At 42.5% G+C, this 20,770-nt stretch overlaps 1 protein-coding gene across 5 annotated transcripts in view; it reads left to right on the top strand.

The window, feature by feature from the left end:
• Window positions 1-20,770, top strand: part of LOC124714486 (thymocyte selection-associated high mobility group box protein TOX-like) — a 488,444-nt gene that overhangs the window by 414,685 nt on the left and 52,989 nt on the right. For all 5 annotated transcript variants that reach the window (XM_047243029.1, XM_047243024.1, XM_047243027.1 and 2 more), the window contains one exon: window positions 5,212-5,418. In XM_047243029.1, the coding sequence (XP_047098985.1) occupies window positions 5,212-5,418 (207 nt within the window). The remainder of the gene's footprint in view (window positions 1-5,211; window positions 5,419-20,770) is intronic.

Raw genomic sequence — 20,770 nt, 5'->3', positions numbered from 1 at the left:
GCCCTGCTTTCGGTGAATTAGTACTGAGGAAGGAATCGATTGATGCCCAAAGGAGGGGTAAGCTGAAGTATTGAAATTGCGAGACGAATGGGCAATATAAACTTTTTCTCGTTTTCTATAGAGCCGGCACCACCCTCTTATTTCTGTTTTAAGGGAGATTTTCCTCCAGAAAAAGAGGGGAGGTGGCCCTAAAAAGGGACGTAAAGCCGGGCTATCGCCTTCCGTAATGTTAAAAGGAGCAGTGAGAATAAAACAGAATGACACGTGTTACCATTGTATCTTATGTGGCGCCCTTTTTTCCGTTCCCAATTTTGGCGGAATTACGAAGATTTTATTTCGCTGCGGAACATGGCTGGGATTTCTCTGCGACCAGCGAAAGTGGAGAATCTGAATAATGCCCGCCTGCTGGCTGCTTTAGGTTGAATTAAGTTCAGTAGTTTGAAGCGACATGGAGTCTGTTTCTGCCAGGCTGCCAGGGGGGCTCCTTTTGTTAACGGTGCTTCTGCTTTACCCCGTATTGACGAGCCGGGGACGCGTGTAGCGGCGCGCAGAATGCCTCTGCCGTGCTGCGCTGGAGAAAAGGCCGCAACGCATCTTTGTCTCTGGCTGGCTGTCATCGCGGACAAGCTATTAACTGAATGGCGGCTATTCAGTAGCTAACGACTTGTTTTATCTGAGCATGCGTATAAATAGTAGGCGCATTTAGCGAGGAGACGTTGATGCAAATTGCTTGCGATGAAAAGAAATTGCAATTCAGATATTTATGTGCCAGGGACTGTCTCCTCGAGTGTCGAGAATGGGGCCTGTTTCATAACCCAACAAGTTGTAGAATATGAAAAGTGATATTTATAGTCAGTCAAGGAGAGCTTTCTGCTAATTTCTTTACATCACATATAAAATATCTCTGAACTCATGTTCCGCAGGGGCTGTCGTACATTGCAGCGTTCAAAAAATGAGTATTGCTGGACTTCTATGCATTTTAACCTGAATTTCACCGAAAGCCATAGTCACATAATTTGTTCACTGCCGGTGCTTTTTTTCGTGGTCAGGACACCATGTTGAATTGCTATGTTTCTGTAGCTGGACGGATACCGCAATACCGCAGTGCTGTAACTAAATCACTTGGTAGGTTGAAAGTCATTTCACATTGTGACATAAGAAACATCATTACCTTGCCACTTCACAGCTGTATTTACGTCCGGTTGTTACACAGCTTTTCCTTTTTCTTTTTAGTAGTTGCAACAAGACAATGCATAGTGTTGGTGCATAAGTTCATAGCGTTTTTCCGTAAGTTCAATAAACGCAACAGGCACACATACCAGAGACTTTAGACGTCAATAAATATTCTCCTTCATTCTTTACAACAAGCTGCCAACTCTGATGTAACTTTTCGATTCCACGACTGTGGAAATCATGCGCTTTTGAGGCGAAGAACTCGGCGAGTCTTGTTCGGAGCGCATTTTCATCCACAAAGGAAGTCCGTTGAAGGTTGTTTGATAGAGAGCGGAAAAGGTGAAAATCTGAGGGCGCAAGATCAAGTGAATAAAATGGGAGCGGAATGACCTCCCAACCGAGCTCCTGTAGGGCCTACAGTGTTTCTTTTTGTCAGTCTAACAGATGAGAGAGGGCGTTATCGTGGAGTAGCATCGATTCACGCAGTCTTCCTGATTGTTGTTCTTCGATTGCGTCTGCAAGACATATCAAATGGCTAAAATGGCTCTGAGCACTATGGGACTTAACATATGAGGTCATCAGTTCACTAGACTTAGAACTACTTAAACCTAACTCACCTAAAAACATCACACACATCCATGCCCGAGGCAGGATTCGAACCTGCGACCGTAGCAGTCGAGCGGTTCCGGACTGAAGCGTCTAGGCTTGGCCACAAGGGCCGGCTCAAGACGTATCACTTATTGACATTACACCTCGGGGAAGCAATCTGTAGTACACCATACTGTCGCTGATCCTCCAGATGCATAACATTAACCTTTGAGGATGAGCGCAGATCTCTGTTCGGGTAGTTGCTGCTTTGTTCGGGTCAGCCATTCCTTCTTTTCCTTATGTTACCACAAAGACACCGTTTTCCGTCACCAGTAGCGATGCGGGATAGGATTGGTCCATGTTGTTCACGAGCCAATTGATGATGAGCAAGCAGAGATGTACATATGGCCATCCTCTGGTTCTTGTGATTTTGGCTTAGAGCATGAGGTACCCATACACCCGATTTTTGAACTTTCACCATTGCATGCAAATGTCGGAGGATGGTGAAATGATCACAGTTCATCACATTTGCCAGTTCTCGAGTACAGTGAAGCGGATCATTGCGGATTAAAGTGTTTAAACGATCTTCATCAAAGCCTGAAGGTCTTCCTGAACGTGGAGAGTCACCAATGTGAAAACGATCCTCCTTAAAATGAGAAAGCCATTTTCTTGCCGAGAAAACCATTTTCCTGCCGTACTCTGTCCAGCGTCATTAACCTCATACATGGCACAAATGCTTCTGGCTGCCTCCGCTGCTGTCACCGCCTACTGAACTCAAACAGAAAAATACGTCGGAAACGTTCCGATTTCTCCAATTAGTATTCCATTTTCTATCGTCCATAGCTCCACTCACAATCTACAAATGACAAATAGCAACAGTGAATTACAAATAAAAAAAATAGCAGCCCATGAATAAATCCTTAGCAACCTGAATACAAACATGCAAAACAAAATCGCTACGAACTTATGCACCCTAATATTTGTGGCGATATATGTGTATGGCTTAATGACTCAGTACATCTCGGACCCGTATCAAATTTGGTGTGGCATCTCGTATTATATTCACCTATATGTATCCCGTTTTAGGCGGAAACTGTAGATCTTTGTAGTCGTTTGTAATAGGATTCCTCCGTTGCCCCTACTCTTCTCACTGTTCCGCCTTTGTACTTTTCGCCTTGTACTTGTTCGCAAAGTATCCAGTCATATGAAAAAGATACGAAATATTCACAACCATCTTTTCAAATGACAAATTTATCCTATCCCAATCATTTGTAGTAAGTTACGTTAGAGAATTTACGCGTATAATCAAATCGGTATATTTGTTTTCATTAGACTACGCGTATAACAACACACGGTTTTATGAATCTAATAAGGGGCTGTAAATCTTTTCTATCCCGAACAGCTCCGTATTCCAGTGATTATGTCACTGACTTTTGTTTCGACTACGTTGAGCCGGCCGAAGTAGCCGTGCGGTTAAAGGCGCTGCAGTCTGGAACCGCAAGACCGCTACGGTCGCAGGTTCGAATCCTGCCTCGGGCATGGATGTTTGTGATGTACTTAGGTTAGTTAGGTTTAACTAGTTCTAAGTTCTAGGGGACTAACGACCTCAGCAGTTGAGTCCCATAGTGCTCAGAGCCATTTGAACCATCTGACTACGTTGAATCGCATACACAGTATGTGTGTTTGCCTTTCTTCAGTCTGTCTACTTCGGTGAGCTGTAGGGTCAGCATTGCATTGAGTGTTCCTAAATTATTCTGGAATCCAAACTGACCTTCTCCGAAATCGGCTTCTGCCGGTTTTTCCATTCTCCTGTAAATAAAACATGTCACTATTTTGCAACCATTACTTATTACCCTGACGGTTCTGTAATATTCACACCTGTCAGCTCCAGCCCTCTTTGAAATAGGAATTATAACGTCCTTCTTGAAGCCTGAGTGTATTCCGCCTGCCTCATATAACTTGCACGCCAAATGGAATAGTTTTTTCTTGACTGCGTCTCACAGATCTCAGTAATTCTCAGGAAATGTCGTCTACTCCAAGTGTCTCGATTGCGTTCTCCGTCAAATTCTTCATATTATCATATCTCAAATCTCACCTTTATCTACTTCCTCTTCATGTTTTATTACATTGTCATCCCTTTCAGTTGATTTGCACAGCCCCTCTACGTATTCCTTCCACCTTTCAGTTATCACCTCTTTGCTTAGAACTGGTTTGCCATCTGACCTCTTGATATTCATACAGCTATTTATCTTTTCTCCAAAGGTCACTTTAAAGCTCCCATACGCGGTAGAAGTTGTCAAGCGTGCCTCAAAACATTCGCATTTCTCGTCTAGCCATTCCTGCTTTTCCATTTTTGTCATTCTGTCAGTCTCACTTTTTAGATGTCTCTTTTCCCTTTTGACTGCTTTATTTGCTACATTTTTATATTTTCTCGTTTCGCCAACTAAATAAAATATCTCCTGTATTTCCAAGGACTTTTACTGGACCTAACTTGTTCTCATGTACACTAATTATCAAGTTAAAAGCGTTTAACATATTGCATATTTCTATATCGCTAGATTTTCCAGTCGCAGATGTCCTTGGAAATAACGTGGAACCTCTTTATTCGTTCGGAGCTAAATCTGTGGTCCATTTTCACTGGTTTTCATTTGACATATTACGTAACTTAGAGTTTCTCATATTTCTTCAGCTCAGTTTATTAAGCGAGTCTCTGACCCCTGTGGATGACTGTGACGAGTGCTTTTGTAGTTTATTTCATTTTATTTTATTTTTTGTTTGTGTTATCATGGATTCTCCTGGAAATAAAAGAAAAAGGGAAACTGAAACCGCAGTACCATCAAGGGGAGAGATGAACTTCATCTCCCCACCTAGCAGATGACTATTCCAGTAATGCCCCATGCCCTACCAATGAGACACATTCAGAAAGGTTGATACGTCAACCCTGTACGCTACCGCACAGTCTGATGAAAATGCCTTCCATGGCCGACATTCATACAAAATGTTTACGTGTAGAGCGCCATCCCACTAGCATGCTTTAGCGACCATAACTACTGAAATGGCATTTAATAATATGTTACGCAACACCTCTCGATTGCGTGTTATGTTAGTCTAACGAGATGACTCACAGACAAAAGAATACCAGCCCCAGTATAGTCATACCAGGTAAAGCTTTGTGCTCTTCAAACCAGTCTTTGAATTGACGATTGTTCTCTCCCAGTGTTTGTACCCGTTGTGTTGATAGTCTTTCTAATGGGCGGCACAGTATAGCCACTTTTAGTTTTATAGTACTGCGTGTCTGCGAAGATGATTGTAGGCAGTGAAACTTAGTTGGCATTAATCTAAAAATCTGGAATATGTGAGTGCAATATTTGGTCTGTTGTTAGTTAGGTTCGTAGGATTTTAACCTTGTAAAGGATTACATCGTCATTAGCTGGACGGTTGTGATTTCAGACTTTTCACACTCCGAGCTTCGGGGACGAGGAGTTCGACATCCCACCCATCAACCCACACCAGCAGCACGGCCAGCAGCAGCAACAGCAGCCGCCTCCGCAACAGCAGCAACAACAGCAGCAGCAGCCGCAGCAGCAACAGCAACAACAGCCGCAGCAGCAGCAGCAGCAACAACAGCACCACATGAGCAGCTACCAGCAGCCGCACGTGAGTCTCGACAGCCCGGCACAGGGAAGTCAATGCCGCAGAGGCGTATAGTTGACGTTTTGGAGACAGTGAAACTATACTGCTGTGCCCATTTTTAAGACACTAGAGATAAAGGCTGTCCATAACTAAAGTTCCAGTTACAAAACGCTGTAGAAAGAGAACCACTGCTCAGAGTGACGTCAAATTCAAACAGCATATTACTGACACAGGGGGAAAAGTCATAGAACAAATAAAATTAACGAAAATTTTATCAATAGATGGCGCTGTAAGCGTCGTAGCGTTAATGGGACCGACTACTAATGACAGATGAATCGCTATACGACGGCTGTAGTTTGAGTTCCATATTACACCATCCGTTCCGTTCAATGTGTGAGACTCCACAAGATCGGCAGTCAACATTTGTGGCACATCACGGCAAAGTCATACCACATCGATTGGGAAAATCAATGTTCTATTATCCTTAGGCCGAAAATCGCATTAAAAGCAAAATGACATCGGTTTTTAGTTGTTCTGAAGCAAAAAACCGAATAAACAGCAAAATTACCCGAACGGACGGCGAGGCTGTAGGGAAATAACGACTGATACTGGCATTTTCGGAGTGCCTTTACAGCAGCCGCTTCTCTGGCTTACAATGTGGAGAGCAGCGCCATCTCGGATACAAATGATCCTACCCACACATCCACTTTGTTGAAGGGTTGGAATGACGTTAGTGCGCAAAAGACTCTTATAGCGTTTACCAGTGATGGTACAGGTAACAGGACATGCAGGGCTCATCTCCTCGAAAAAATACAACCTTACGATAAACGACGCCGTCAATCCGCGCCACACAGTCACGTTTGCACATTGAAGTGGCACCGGTTGATCTGCGTTCGAATTTTCCGTTGCCCATGTTGTGCAGTTCGGCGTGTTGACATGTACTTGGAGCTGAAAATGGGATTCGTCTGTTCCGGGGCCATTCATTTTCCACTTCCATGCGAGCAAGAAATTCCAGAGCGAAAGTTTGTCTTGCCGGAAAGTCAGCAGGAAGCAACTCCTGAAGAACATAGGTGCATTTGTGTAGATAGCAAGACAGGATATTTCGTAGGATTTTTTATGCACCGCACTCGAAGGCATGTCCAACGCTCCGGTAATTCCTCGTGCACTGCATGTCTGCAACCACCGTTCGACCCCTCCTGCATTGCTGTGGCCACATCTTCGACAGACGTCGGATCAATTGCTTTCCTCCCTCTGTCACACTGTACTTCAAAAGAGCTGTCTTTTCGAATTCAGTAATAATTTTTTGCAGGCTCTTTTTCCATACTCTTGAGTGTACGGAACTTCTGCAGGCCAACTGGTGCTCAGTCACCGTGCTTGTACAAGAGCTTTACCAGTAGCGCGCGACAGTTCATGGAGACAGTCATATTGGATGTCTCGGACGCAAAGTGGCACGCGCGCATCTGTTGGTTTGCATCTTCTGATGCTTACAGCGCCATCGATTGATCAATTTTTTCCCAGCGTATGTAATATATTGTTCAAATTTAACGTCATTCTGAACAGTGGTTCTCTTTCTACAGCGTTTTGAAACTGGACACCCTGTACATTACGCTGATCTATTCTAGTCACTAGTAAGATGATTTCTTCAACAAAACAGCGGTCCATTTCTCTTCATAACAAACTTTAAGTAAAGTCATAATCCCTGAGCCCTGTACAGTTGCATGTGAATAAAGTCGTACATTGTAATCTACACATATTGAGTGTGGAACCAACTGAGGTATATCAATCGTTAGTAAAATGCACTCACATGCGGTGGAGAAGAGTTCAAATCCCTACACCAGCTTTCTGATTCTAGTTTACTGTCTTCGGCATAAATCGCTTCAGGCGAATGTCAGGACCATCTCTTCAGAAAAACTGCAGCGTATCTCTTGCGCCAACTTAGTCCGATCCGAGATTGTGCTTCATCTCTAATGATCATGTCATCGCACGTTTAAGGTTTACACTTCCTTCTTTGGCCTACTGGGCACCAGAAGTTGAACAGTGCGCTACTAAATTGTGGCAGAGCCACGCCAAACAGTAAACACTTGCTTCAAATGCAGTAGAGTGGAAGCCATATCATGCCAAACTGATTGTCGGTCGGACTTATATTCCCTTTTGCGACTCAGAATTTAACCTGAACAACCGAGTTATGTGTTCTATTCTACATCTGTTTGCAAAGAAACCACAAGCGAATGTTCGATAGCAGGAGAATGGCGTTTAGAATTCGCTGCGGCCATTTCTAAGTAATTTCTCTGTCCACTAAGTCAGTCAACCTCGCACCAGAAAATGTTATGTTTAACTTTTGATACTTTCAGCATTGTTCCGGCAGCATTCTACTTGCACTAGTTTGATACTGCCTTCTCCAACGCGTGTATTATGCAGGAGAAATGAATGTCTGTGAAATCTAACTTGTACTTCAGCAGCAGCAGCAATGATGCAGTGCATATGTTTGCAAAGCGAGCGAAATTTTTTAGTTTGTGGTTTGGAAAATAGTCATTTGTTTACCGCGAAACACTTAGGTCTCGAACGCGGGGTGTGAAAGAAGCAGCCATCGTTAGTGCGAAGACGTTGATATACTTTGGGGACAGTTAGTGACTCAGTACCAATGTGACGGTGCACTTTTAACCGAAGGATATCTTACCTGTTCGACACTTAACTGTATTGGTACCAGTCGAACGTATGATGCTGTCAACATACGGACTTCCATCAGGATTTTGTTGGTGAACAAACAGGTGGGCATAATGTGTCAGCAAATTACAGTATACATTACACCAGAGAGGACCCATGGTAAGCCTACCAAGTTTTTTATTTCATTAAACGATATAATTCCCCAAGAGGGGAAACCAAACTGCGCTGTTATCGTCGTCTATATAAGAGCATTCAATGAAAGTAGTCCTGTGGCCATATCAATCTGCGTGTATGGGAACGGCTTTTGAACTCCATAACGAGAAGACTGTATGGCTGCTGGGATGATGCCCTTACACTGAAATGGCAAGTGATGGCCGTCGCCCATCCATCTGTTGTTACAAGTTGGGCTAGTCGCCAACGATCTTTGTCATTTACAAACGTTGACAACCACAGTAGCTCCTGATGACATTTGTGCTCGAATTTAGGTACACGCGGTACACCGATGACATTAGGTACACGCGGTACACCGATGACACGATGGCAGGGGGAGGGGGGGGGGAAGATACTTAGACGAAGTGCACAATGCTGTTGAATCTTATGATCCGGTCGCAGTTAGTTTTCCAGACATGTCATGCCTGGTTCATCATACGCCCTTCACTAAGACGACCAGTACAAGAGCTAAGGTCAACACAGTAATACATCACGTCACAATATTGGCGAATGGATTGTAATCACAGCCCGCATCTCGTGGTCGTGCGGTAGCGTTCTCGCTTCCCACGCCCGGGTTCCCGGGTTCGATTCCCGGCGGGGTCAGGGATTTTCTCTGCCTCGTGATGGCTGGGTGTTGTGTGATGTCCTTAGGTTAGTTAGGTTTAAGTAGTTCTAAGTTCTAGGGGACTGATGACCATAGATGTTAAGTCCCATAGTGCTCAGAGCCATTTTGTAATCACAAGGAGGCTAATACTCATTCACATCATTCATTCCCTTCAGTGTATAGTCTCATAATGTATGTCTCAATGAGCATTTGCGTATCCGTGAATGTATATTCCATAACAATTATACTAATTCTTTATATCTGTACTTAATATTTAATACTCTCTCAGGATTTCATTCTGTCGGTGTTTTTATCAAAATCTCTCCCCTTTTTATATCTTTTTCAGGATAACTTTCAATCAAATTTTGCCTCTCATATTTCGATCTTCTTGTTTGTCTTTGCGCCTGCATTAGCTTCTGTGTACATATTATTTTCCTGTGTTTTTTATCACTCAGTATCAACACACAATGCGAGGACTTCCATAACAATGTTTTTCTCGCTGCAGCAGTATTATTTCTTCCCCTTTTGCAACCTCCCCTGACATAATGAAATTATCTATGTTTTGTCATCCTCAGCTCTTCAATGGTTCACCCGCGTTCTCCACTGCACTATTCAGTCAGTTTGTTCGAGATGCGCCGGCCGAAGTGGCCGTGCGGTTAAAGGCGCTGCAGTCTGGAACCGCAAGACCGCTACGGTCGCAGGTTCGAATCCTGCCTCGGGCATGGATGTTTGTGATGTCCTTAGGTTAGTTAGGTTTAACTAGTTCTAAGTTCTAGGCGACTGATGACCTCAGCAGTTGAGTCCCATAGTGCTCCGAGCCATTTGAACCATTTTTTGTTCGAGATACGTTTAGCGGAGTTTGCCATAAACATTATTTTGTTCTTATATTTTTATTATCTTTCTTTTATAACATTAACAAATTCAGCTTTTACATCCAGTAACGGGATCCCATTCTAAACCGTATGCAACATCAGATGCTTTAATACCTGCCCATGGATGATCAACCGAAGAAATATGTAATGCGGGTAGGCATTACCATGAAATATGTTACAATATCAAAGAAAGGAGCATACTGAGATAGCAGATAGTGGGTGCTCCACAGCCTGCTTTAGCGATGTTGCTTGAGATACATGTTCCTTCAGTTTACTTTCGAAGAAATACGAATTACAGGCCAACTAAATGGAAGTGGTGCACGAAAGCCGGAGACGTACATTTGTTTACAGCGCAGGTAGTCTCTGGGAGACATCTCACATTGTTAGCCGGCGGGATCTATCTGGCGGAGCTGCGCAGTTGTCACGGTGAGTGGGGGAACGGGCACGCCAGAGACCTGACAACCGCGCCGCTGCCTCTTGGATCCAATAGAGCTGATTCTCAGTCGTAATCCCAGTTTTACACTCTAATTTAAATATCAATGGGCCGCGCTCCTTGCGGGCCAACTTCGAGTGGGCGCAATGTGTTTCATCACGCAGCTGTTCAGTAATTTCCCGCGTTGAATGGTCGATGGCGCTGTACTTGTGCCTTTTTCTTCCTACCGTGCATCACGACGTGGCATTTCTCCCTGTTTGACACGTAAGAGGATACGTATCTCGATCGAGATACTTCTCCAGCTAGTCTTCAAATGTAAATTCTAGAGGCCATGTCAGCTGAATGAGTGTATTTATTCCAGAATGGCAGTTTTGTGTTGTGCATAACGCCTTATCCACATCAGCTATTGTGATCGCCGTACTTAGACATATCCATGCCGAATCTGAATCAACTTTTCTCATATGGCTTCTGTCATGCAACCTATAAGTTATCGCTGACACCTTCGAAGGCTGATCTACGCCTTGAGCATGTCCGTGTCTACTACGTCTACACAAACACTTTTCCATACACAGTGAGGCTGATTATAGTGCGAATTATTTTCGCACCTCTTGATTTTCACGATTAGAGCGAAAGAAAAACGATCTAGCGACGAATAATGAAAACATTATAGTGATGAAACCCAGCTTCAAATAAAATCGCTAATCCTGAAAAAAAACAGTGTTACGGGTCTACTCTGTGTCATACATGAAAGAGTACGAATGACTTCGTAAGTAAAGCTGACGTGGATATTTTGGCTGGTCCAACAATTTTTCCCAGTTTATACATGTAACAACAGAAAAGCAGTTGAAACAACTGGACTCAGGATGCAAAAGACGAAGGCTTTTTGGGGTAGTTAAAGTGTTGTTTCAGAACTAACAATTACATAAGAATAATATATGTATGGAGACATAATTAACATGTCTAAATGATCGTAATATAATATTTTCTAATAATGGCTCTGAAAATGATTCATTGCTTGAAAGTTGACTAGTTGACGACAGCTGTGATTAGCAGATGACAGCAAACTCGAGTAAAATGGAGTACACATTCCTACTCAGGCTTCAACCATTCATCAATCGTTGCAGTAAAGCGAGTCGTCTGATGAAGTTTCCAACGCAGTATTGCCTCGGTCTTGAAACTACACCTTAGTGACGGAGTGACCCATTTACGACACTTTTCCAGACGGTTGCTCGCTCCCATTAAGTAATTCTATCCGAAATGAAATTTTAGCCGGTGTCTCCAGTTACAGTACTATGCGCGCGACATCCGAAACGACTTAGAACAAAGGCCGTAGCAACCATCCAGAGAGTAGCTGAAATGGCCTGTAAAACAGATGCTGCTCCCCTTCGAATCACGAAGCGCTTCCTGCAGCCTGTTCTACAGGAAGCATAGTTGTCCATTTCTGGCCTATTGCTAACAGCAAGTTTAGTGAAGAGTGACAAGTACAGTGACTACAACGTATACTTAACAGAACTTGACAAGAACCACGAAAGCAGCTTAATATGAGCAAAATTTAGCTAACGTATTCCTGCGCTATACCCTTTCTTAGTGTATGCAGGAGTGCTTCCATGAAGTCTGGTTATTAGGCAGAACAAATATTATGAGGGCGGATGATGAATTGCGCCCGGATGGCTCAGTCGCGTAAAAGCAGTGCCCGCGAAAGACGAACGTATGGATTTGTGTCCCCGTCCGATACACAGTTTCAATCTGCATCAGAGGTTCAAAAATAGCGCACGCCTCGCAAAAGAGTGAAAGTTTAATTCTGGAATAAACCATTCCACATTTTTCCCCATCTTCGTTTTGATCCGTTCTTTGCTCGTATTTGTTCAGAGTAAGATGATCGCTACTGATTATCAGTTACACTAGCCATTGCCCCCATTTCATTAAAAATCAGTTTGAATGACTCAGTTTACGTTTTAAATTTGTCTTAGCCAATTATTAAGATCCAAGCACGTAGCATAACCTTTTTAAAATCTCCCTCAAAGTACTAAGTCTCGAAACACTGGCAGTGTTATTTCGCGACTGGCACTAGCTCTTCTCCAGTTTACACATTGCTTTATACCTGAAGGACTTACTCACAATCTTTATACCTAAAGTGTATACTACAAGGAGAGATATGGGCATGATATTAAGAGAATGTTACGTACTGGCCTTGCTTTCACAAATTTTCAAAAGTAAACTCAATCCTGTGAAAGGTGATTGTACATATTTGAACTTCTTTAAACCGGAAAAATGGTAAAATTAATCAATAGAAATATTAAACAATGTGTGAGAGGGGAAACGCTCTTGAAAAATATTAATAAAAGGAGAGACATGCCGAAGAATGTTCTTTGAAATCTCTTTAAATGAGTTTCTTTATAGCGAATGTCACAACATGAAGAAACTAATAACTATAAGGACGAAACAATAACGAGAACACGTTAGAGTGAAGCTGCAGAAACGATTTCTGCATTACAACCATTAAACTTGGAATAATAGTACCACTGGTTGAAGTATTGCACAGAATCAAGATTGATTCCATTTTACAATAAATTACTCGACTCGATAGGATTATAATACGTTTAAAAAGTCTTGGAATTTAGTGTTATTGTTTACCCGCATTTTCTGATTCAAATGGCTCTGAGCACTATGGGACTTAACTTTTGAGGTCATCAGTTCCCTAGAACTTGGAACTACTTAAACCTAACCAACCTAAGGACATCACACACATCCATGCCCGAGGCAGGATTCGAACCTGCGACCGTAGCGGTCGCGCGGTTCCAGACTGTAGCGCCTAGAACCGCTCGGCCACATGGACCGGCACCTAAAGAATCCCAGAGTCTTTAATTGGCTGCAAAAGATTTACTTCACCTTGGTGTTATGGAACTTAACATATTTGAACTTAAGTCAAGCAATGCTTTACAGCAGATTTCTGTTCTAGACTCGTACCTGATCAGTCCCATTCCATACGACATTTCACAGATACCTCACAAGATATACTGCTGTTATGAGGTTAGCGGCTCCATTCTGCGCAACCTGCTCTACATGTATCAGTAATTCCTTAATGTAGATCAGTCTGCAAGAAACGCAATTAATGGTGAGAGAAATGCAGTAACTTTCTAGTCATTCATTAATTCACCGCCAGACGACTATAACGCGGTTACACGGATTTACAATAGGCTGTCAATGAACCGATAAACAGAAGCAAGGTGCCACATTACCAATCCAATTCCTTTTCCACCAACACTAACAGGTCACTGACAACATCACACGTATAAATTGTTTATAGGAAAGTGTTTTAAATAAAAGCTCACTTAACAACTGCAAAATGAAAATAGGTACATTATTTAAACACGACCTCAGTGAAATTATTTTTTCTACTAACATAAAAGAACTGGACAGGAAATGCTGGGGAGGTTTAGTCTGTCTGTAAACTAAAAAGCGAGTGGTGTTCTTTGTTCGGAAATTCGCCTTTCGCCGGAAGAATGCTACAACCACCGCATAGGACAACTATCAGTCAGTTTCCTCTCTAGCAGTATAAACAGTGTTCAGAGATTTACGTAGATTCTGTCCGTAGGCATTTCTTGCCTTAATATTAATAGTAACTTATACAGGGTGTTACAAAAAGGTATGGCCAAACTTTCAGGAAACATTCCTCACACACAAAGAAAGAAAATATATTATGTGGACATGTGTCCGGAAACGCTTACTTTCCATGTTAGAGCTCATTTTATTACTTCTCTTCAAATCACATTAATCATGGAATGGAAACACACAGCAACAGAACGTACCAGCGTGACTTCAAACACTTTGTTACAGGAAATGTTCAAAATGTCCTCCGTTAGCGAGAATACATGCATCCACCCTCCGTCGCATGGAATCCCTGATGCACTGATGTAGCCCTGGAGAATGGCGTATTGTATCACAGCCGTCCACAATACGAGCACGAAGAGTCTCTACATTTGGTACTGGGGTTGCGTAGACAAGAGCATTCAAATGCCCCCATAAATGAAAGTCAAGACGGTTGAGGTCAGGAGAGCGTGGAGGCCATGGAATTGGTCCGCCTCTACCAATCCATCAGTCACCGAATCTGTTGTTGAGAAGCGCACGAACACTTCGACTGAAATGTGCAGGAGCTCCATCGTGCATGAACCACATGTTGTGTCGTACTTGTAAAGGCACATGTTCTAGCAGCACAGGTAGAGTATCCTGTATGAAATCATGATAACGTGTTCCATTGAGCGTAGGTGGAAGAACATGGGCCCAATCAAGACATCACCAACAATGCCTGGCCCAACGTTCACAGAAAATCTGTGTTGATGACGTGATTGCACAATTGCATTCTCGTCAGCCCACACATGTTGATTGTGAAAATTTACAGTTTGATCATCGGAATCGAGGAAGTACAGTACATACTGACGAAACTAAAATGAGCTCTAACATGGAAAGTAAGCGTTTCCGGACACATGTCCACATAACATCTTTTCTTTATTTGTGTGTGAGGAATGTTTCCTGAAAGTTTGGCCGTACCTTTTTGTAACACCCTGTATATGTATTCCGTATAGTGTCTGCGCATTGTGCCGCCAGTGGTTCATGAGCCGAGCTGTGTTCAGTATAACTTTTGTGAAATACCCTGTAGCTACTTCTTGTGACGTAGTAGGGTAGAGGGAGTGGGTCTTCAGTTTGCAGAATTACGAACAAAACTCATCCATCAATATATTAATACAATCTGCTGCACTTAGATGTGCTGCATACTTTTAATACTTGTTCTTAACCCACTTCACTTAACAACAGATTAATTATATACCATTAAAATACTATTTTTAATAATCTGCGATTTTTCCACTCCCTTAACGTGGAAACTTTAATCCTAGTGAAATAATGAATAGGACCTTTTTTTGCAGGTAAGTTAATGCAGTTTAACTTAGCTTTGGGAAATGTTTTCGCTAGAAGCCGCAGTTTTCGAGTTATTTATATAAAAAACCAAAAAAGTGACTTTCAAACGCTCCGTCACTACCCACATACTTACACCACACCGGTCGAGATTTTTAGTACGTTGTTTATGACACTCCCTCCTACTATACAAAAATTTGCGGCTACATGATTTTTTCCTGTTTTCGACCTTTTCTGATCTTCGTTGACTGAGCTAACATGCGCCGCGCTGGAATTATACATCGTTGTCCTGCGTACACTCAGACTACCTGCCCCATCCTTGTCAAACTAAACCTGTAAGTAAATGCCTGTTTACATGAATCACATTAATTTTGTTCTTCTTAAGTAATAATAACATGACGTAATTAATATCCTTGCAAAAGTGGTCTACAGATGAATTAAATTACTACATTAGTATGCCCGATTTCGGCGTTAGCGAGCACGTAATCTACAAAACCCAAATACTTTTGTTTCAGTCGTACCTTTGTTCGGTAAAACTCTACGTAACTGCTCGCAACAGTTAGTTCAGAAAGCGCTTTGTCACACGGAATTGAAATCCAATTGATTTCCATCGTTTTTCTTTCCTACTCCTTGGTCAGTACTTGTTCCTTGATCTTTTCTTCGGCCATCATATGAAGTAATCTCAGTAAAATTGTTTTAGTCGTATTTCACAATAGACTTTCCGTCCATATCTTGCTGTCATTATTTATTTACTTAGAACGCTGAACTCCGTGCATTTTCTTGCTCAGAACTTTCACATTTTGACTCACACATTTGTCAGCACGCGTCTATATATCTTATGCGCAAATGTTACAGCTATGCAGTCGTCCTTTGCTTCTTTTCTCGGTATCTCCGCTAGCCGCAAAAATTGCTGCTGTGAGAATATTCTGTTAGTAAGGAGCTTTCTGTCGCTGCAGTGGTGATTCTGCTTTCTGTGCCACAAACTGCACAAAACTGATACAAGAAAATAACTTTCGTGCTGTAGTTGTTACCTTACTCCTCAACTCTGCCTCCTCCCGCAGTAATCGGGGAAGATACTCACGAACTCCAATGCTGATGACCACTCTTGTTCATCCAGTGAAGTTTGCACTACTCGGTGAAGATCCTGCATACTTATTCTATCCTCTGGCTTTGTCTGTCTCCCTCCCCCCCCCCCCCCCCCTCCCGCCTTCACATCGTCCACTCTTACATGCATGCAGTTGTTTCCCACGCTGTGCGATCGGAACATAGGAGTAGGTAGTTCGCAAAAAAGGCAGAACCGGTTTGAAACCGCATTCCTGTTTGACAAAGCGGATTCATTTTGTGGCATTGTTTGTACACTTACGGCCACAATTCACAAGGGAATTTCAAGACATTTGCGTATTATTTTGCGGGATAAGACCTCCTAGTAAAATAAATTCTCAGCCTCTCGCTTCTCCCCTACAAACACACACACACATACACACACACACACACACCACGTATGAACCTGCCTGAATATTTCCTTTGGATCCAATGAATGCAGAAGACACCAGATTATTACTTTATGTGTTTTCGAGCAGTCACTGATGTCCCACGAATAGTATAAGAAATTGCGTCGTCCTTTCTCGTTGAATATCCGCTTGCCTGAAGCACTGAGCATAGGACACCACTTTCCTACTACTGCTGAAGAAAGTTAAGTTCCACACAAACGCCGCGTTAAAACTGCTGGTCCCCCTCCCAGCAGAGCGAAATGGTTCACAGTTAGGAGGAATGTGAGGGCTTTACATCTACAGCTTGGTCTTGCCAAGTACATCATCCTTCAGACTGATAACTAATTTATTGTTACTATCATTTCAGCAGCATACGTTATTGGGAACAGTAGTACCGAACGCCTACAGCCAGTTCGTATTTCAGTGACTGAAGCACTCCAAACACGGCGAAGAGTAATTCGTAACTACTGAAGAAGTTTTGCTGACCCTATTCTACTCTAAATGCTTTATAACATTGGTTCCCCAAACTTTCAAGAATATTTTTCCGTGGAGAAAATAACGTATACTCTTGAGTTACACAGACAGTGGGCAACATTAAAGGGGTGAAGCTATGTTTTTTTATTTAAAGTTAAGACGTGCTAAAAAACAACTTTTTAGTTCGGAAACATAAACAACGTGGAAGCACAAACTATTGCCGCAAGAAATTACTTTCTTTAATTAACTTAATTTGGCTCGTGGCTACTTGGCCACACCAGCGATGAAACTTTTGTCATCTTTTAGATATTATCATTTACTTAGCTCATCTGACTTTATATTTCATTTATATTTTTATCTCGCTTGTAGTTCTAAGATAATAAATTATAATATAACTTCACGACATGAACCTGGCACTACGGAGGGCGGCAAACGGGATAATTATAAACTTTTCTGGGCGGAAGGGGGAGGGGGGTGGTTATACCTCAAACTACGAGAAGATACAATGTCGCTGCAAATATGTGCTCGATAAGCCTTCGTTTTTGAGTTGTTTTAAAGAAAGAAAACGTTACACATTTCTCCTGTGACAAACTCATATCAAGTGTTCAAAATTTCACTGCTTGCTTCTAAACACGCACAGGTATCCCTACAACTTTCACAAGCGGGTGACAATCTTCAGTATACAGTTCAGGGTATACATAACCAGTTGAAGATTAATGTGGGAGCTGGAATTTTTGTTGACGGTGTGATAAATCTATGCAATCTCCCAGCACATCTTACAGGTACTGCCTGCAAATGATCTTATTTCTAATACTCTTCTGGACTTGCTACATGTAGTGCAACAGCAAATAAGCAACACAGTTCACTCTCACTATTCGAGATGCATGGGTGACATTTACCATGACTGATAGATAGACAGTGTTGGACCAGTTCCATGTCGTGCATTTTCCCCGGTATCAGCCCTTTTATTTACCTGTGAGGCCACCTAAAGCAATTGATTTATGTAGAAGATCGATACCAAACTGTGCGACACAATTCGACATCGTTCGGACGTGTTTGCTAATGTGCGACAGCCATGATCCGAAGAATGCACGTAGAAGTAATTGCAAGGATGTCTGAACGTTCCTTGTGATTTTCTAACTAGAGAAATTTGTAAAATGATCTCCCATCACTCATTAAAATACGAAGAAATTTTGGATCTTAGGTTCGTATGCATTTTATTTTAATACGCGGAAACTGCCGTCAATGTTTACAAGAGTACTTCCAACACGTTTGCAGAAATGGTGAAACGTCGAGATGTAGATGTACGAATGATGTATGATGTGCCACAAGAGGACTATAACGACTTTTAATCTCACAAAGAAGTAGAGTAGGCTTCTCAAGGTGTCACGATCTTTACTCATTAAATGCAAAAACGCAAAGTTTTTACCCTACTCATAAAATCAAACGATTTTCACCGGAAATTTAGGAAAACTACAAAGCTCTTACATTAGGGTAAGCCAAACTGGTTACACGAATGCCAAAACGACGTCCCTTCGTTGGAAAGTAGACTGCTTGTTCTCTTTGTTAACATAGCTACCAAGGGAATAAATTCTTCTGTACTGTTTCTACTATTCTCAGATATTGCATGGAGAATATTTGTGGAATTAATAACAAGAGACGTTAAACTTGAAGGTAGAAAGACGACAATTAAGCATCCATCCACACACATAGAGCGGTTGGACAAAGATACGAAAATACCAACACATTACCATACCCAATACAGTGTAGGTAACCCGATGGCATTCAAAGCGGCTTCCAGTAGTCTCGGAATGGGTAAATACAGGTCCTGTACGGTTTTTAAGGGAATCTTCTACCAGTCTTTGTGCAAAATATTGGCAAGTTCAGGTGACGATTACGGAGGTGGATAGTGATCAGCGATCACTCCCCCTTCTCTCCAGACCAGACCACAAAGGCACAGTAATACTGAGATATAGTGACTGGTGGCCAGGGGAGATACCGATAATTCATCCTCGTGCTCTCAAAACCACTCCTGGACGCTGTGACAGGGGCCCTGTCACCTTGGAACACAGAATTGTACCATGGGATAGATCTGATCAATCAATGTGGTCACCTAATCCTCCGCAGTAATGTGACATTGTAGAATAACAGTGCGTCCCATATAATACAATAATATGGCTGCCCGAGTCATCACCGAGCCACGGCCATGTTTCACTCCTGGGCCGTAAACTCGGTCAGAAGCTGGAAACAGTGTGAAACAAGGCTCATCCGATAAAATAATATTCTTCTGCTGCTCCACGGTCCAGGTTTTATAGCAGCGACACCACGTTTTCCTGTTACGCTATTTGCATCACTAATGAGTGATTTTGGAATCCCAGATCGCCTTGTAATTCCCTGCTTGTGGAATTTTCTTTGTAGCTGTTGTCGTGTTATTTTTCGCCACAATCCTCTTCCCTGATTGTCTGTCACAACTCAACACACATTTTCCTCCGTGTTGCGTCTTAGTAGATGATGTTTTCCGGCTTTCGCTATATGCGGTATAAATCTTCGATACGGCGCCTCTTGAAACAGCAAACACTTCAGCTGCCTTGGTTACGGAAGCACCCACTTTATGCGCACCAGCGAATTGCCCATGCTTGAATTCACTTAGCTGCGACATAATGCACTCACAACTATGCAGAACACAATTCTGATTCGCTACGTATCGAAGACATTGCGCAAGTGCCGTTCGTGGTCAAATACAACCTACAGGCTTGGCCACCATCTGCATTTATGTACAAGCATGCACTTCTCGCGGAGTTTCCTTATTTTTGTCGAACCGTCGTTCCCATTCCTGTACCACTTCCACTCATAAACGGAGCGAGGAAAAAACGACTGCCTATATATGCTAAGCAAGCCCTGATTTCTATCATCTTGTCTTTTCTGCCCTTTCGCGACGTGTACGTTGGTGGCAGCGCAGTCTTTTGCAGTCAATCGCAAATATCGGTCCTCGTAAACTTTCTCAAAAGGAAACTCTCCATTGCACCTCCCTGAGATTTAGTGGTAAGATGGCCCAGTGGATAACCCGTGAAAAACTGAACAGAGATCAACCATGAAAACAGGAAGAAAGTGTACTGAACTGTAAAAGAAAGCAAACTAGAAACGGTGAACGGTCCATGAACAATAAGTGCAATAAAGTCCAGTGTGCAACAGCATCGGTGTCGTGGGTTAAGTGGTCATGGTGTTGGACTGCCAAACGCGCCAGCCGTGTTGGAAACTCCCTTGTGCCATTCACTTTTTTTTCCCCACATAACATTATGAACCGCCCGGCCTGTCATTGTTCTCTTTCTGTTGTCTTGGCAGTTGTCATACTATACAGTGGTTATAGAATATGAGTCATATCGTAAGGATACTTTACCGTCGCAAGTAAATGTGACGAACAATGAGAGCAGGCGAGATACCACATAGACGTCTCACACTAATGAAAACAAAAAATAAACGGTTGTGAACTATGTCACAACAAAGGTATTCAAGAGTCAAGGCTTGCAAAACAGAAGGCAACTGCAAAAACTTTAAAAACATATGTTTTGAAAGAGCACAGAGAAATCGTGTGATTGTGAAACTGTTGCGTTCATTTGTTGCAGCTTATGTGACTAACTTTTCATCATTTCCTTGGGCGTGATCATATTCACATTCATACGAACAGCTATATCGGGCAAGTAGGCATATATCACTCACT

The sequence above is a fragment of the Schistocerca piceifrons genome, chromosome 1 (genome assembly GCF_021461385.2).
Source record: "Schistocerca piceifrons isolate TAMUIC-IGC-003096 chromosome 1, iqSchPice1.1, whole genome shotgun sequence".
In the NCBI taxonomy this organism is placed as follows: domain Eukaryota; kingdom Metazoa; phylum Arthropoda; class Insecta; order Orthoptera; family Acrididae; genus Schistocerca; species Schistocerca piceifrons.
Note: the sequence above shows the minus strand (reverse complement) of the source record. Positions and strands in the feature narration are given on the sequence as shown.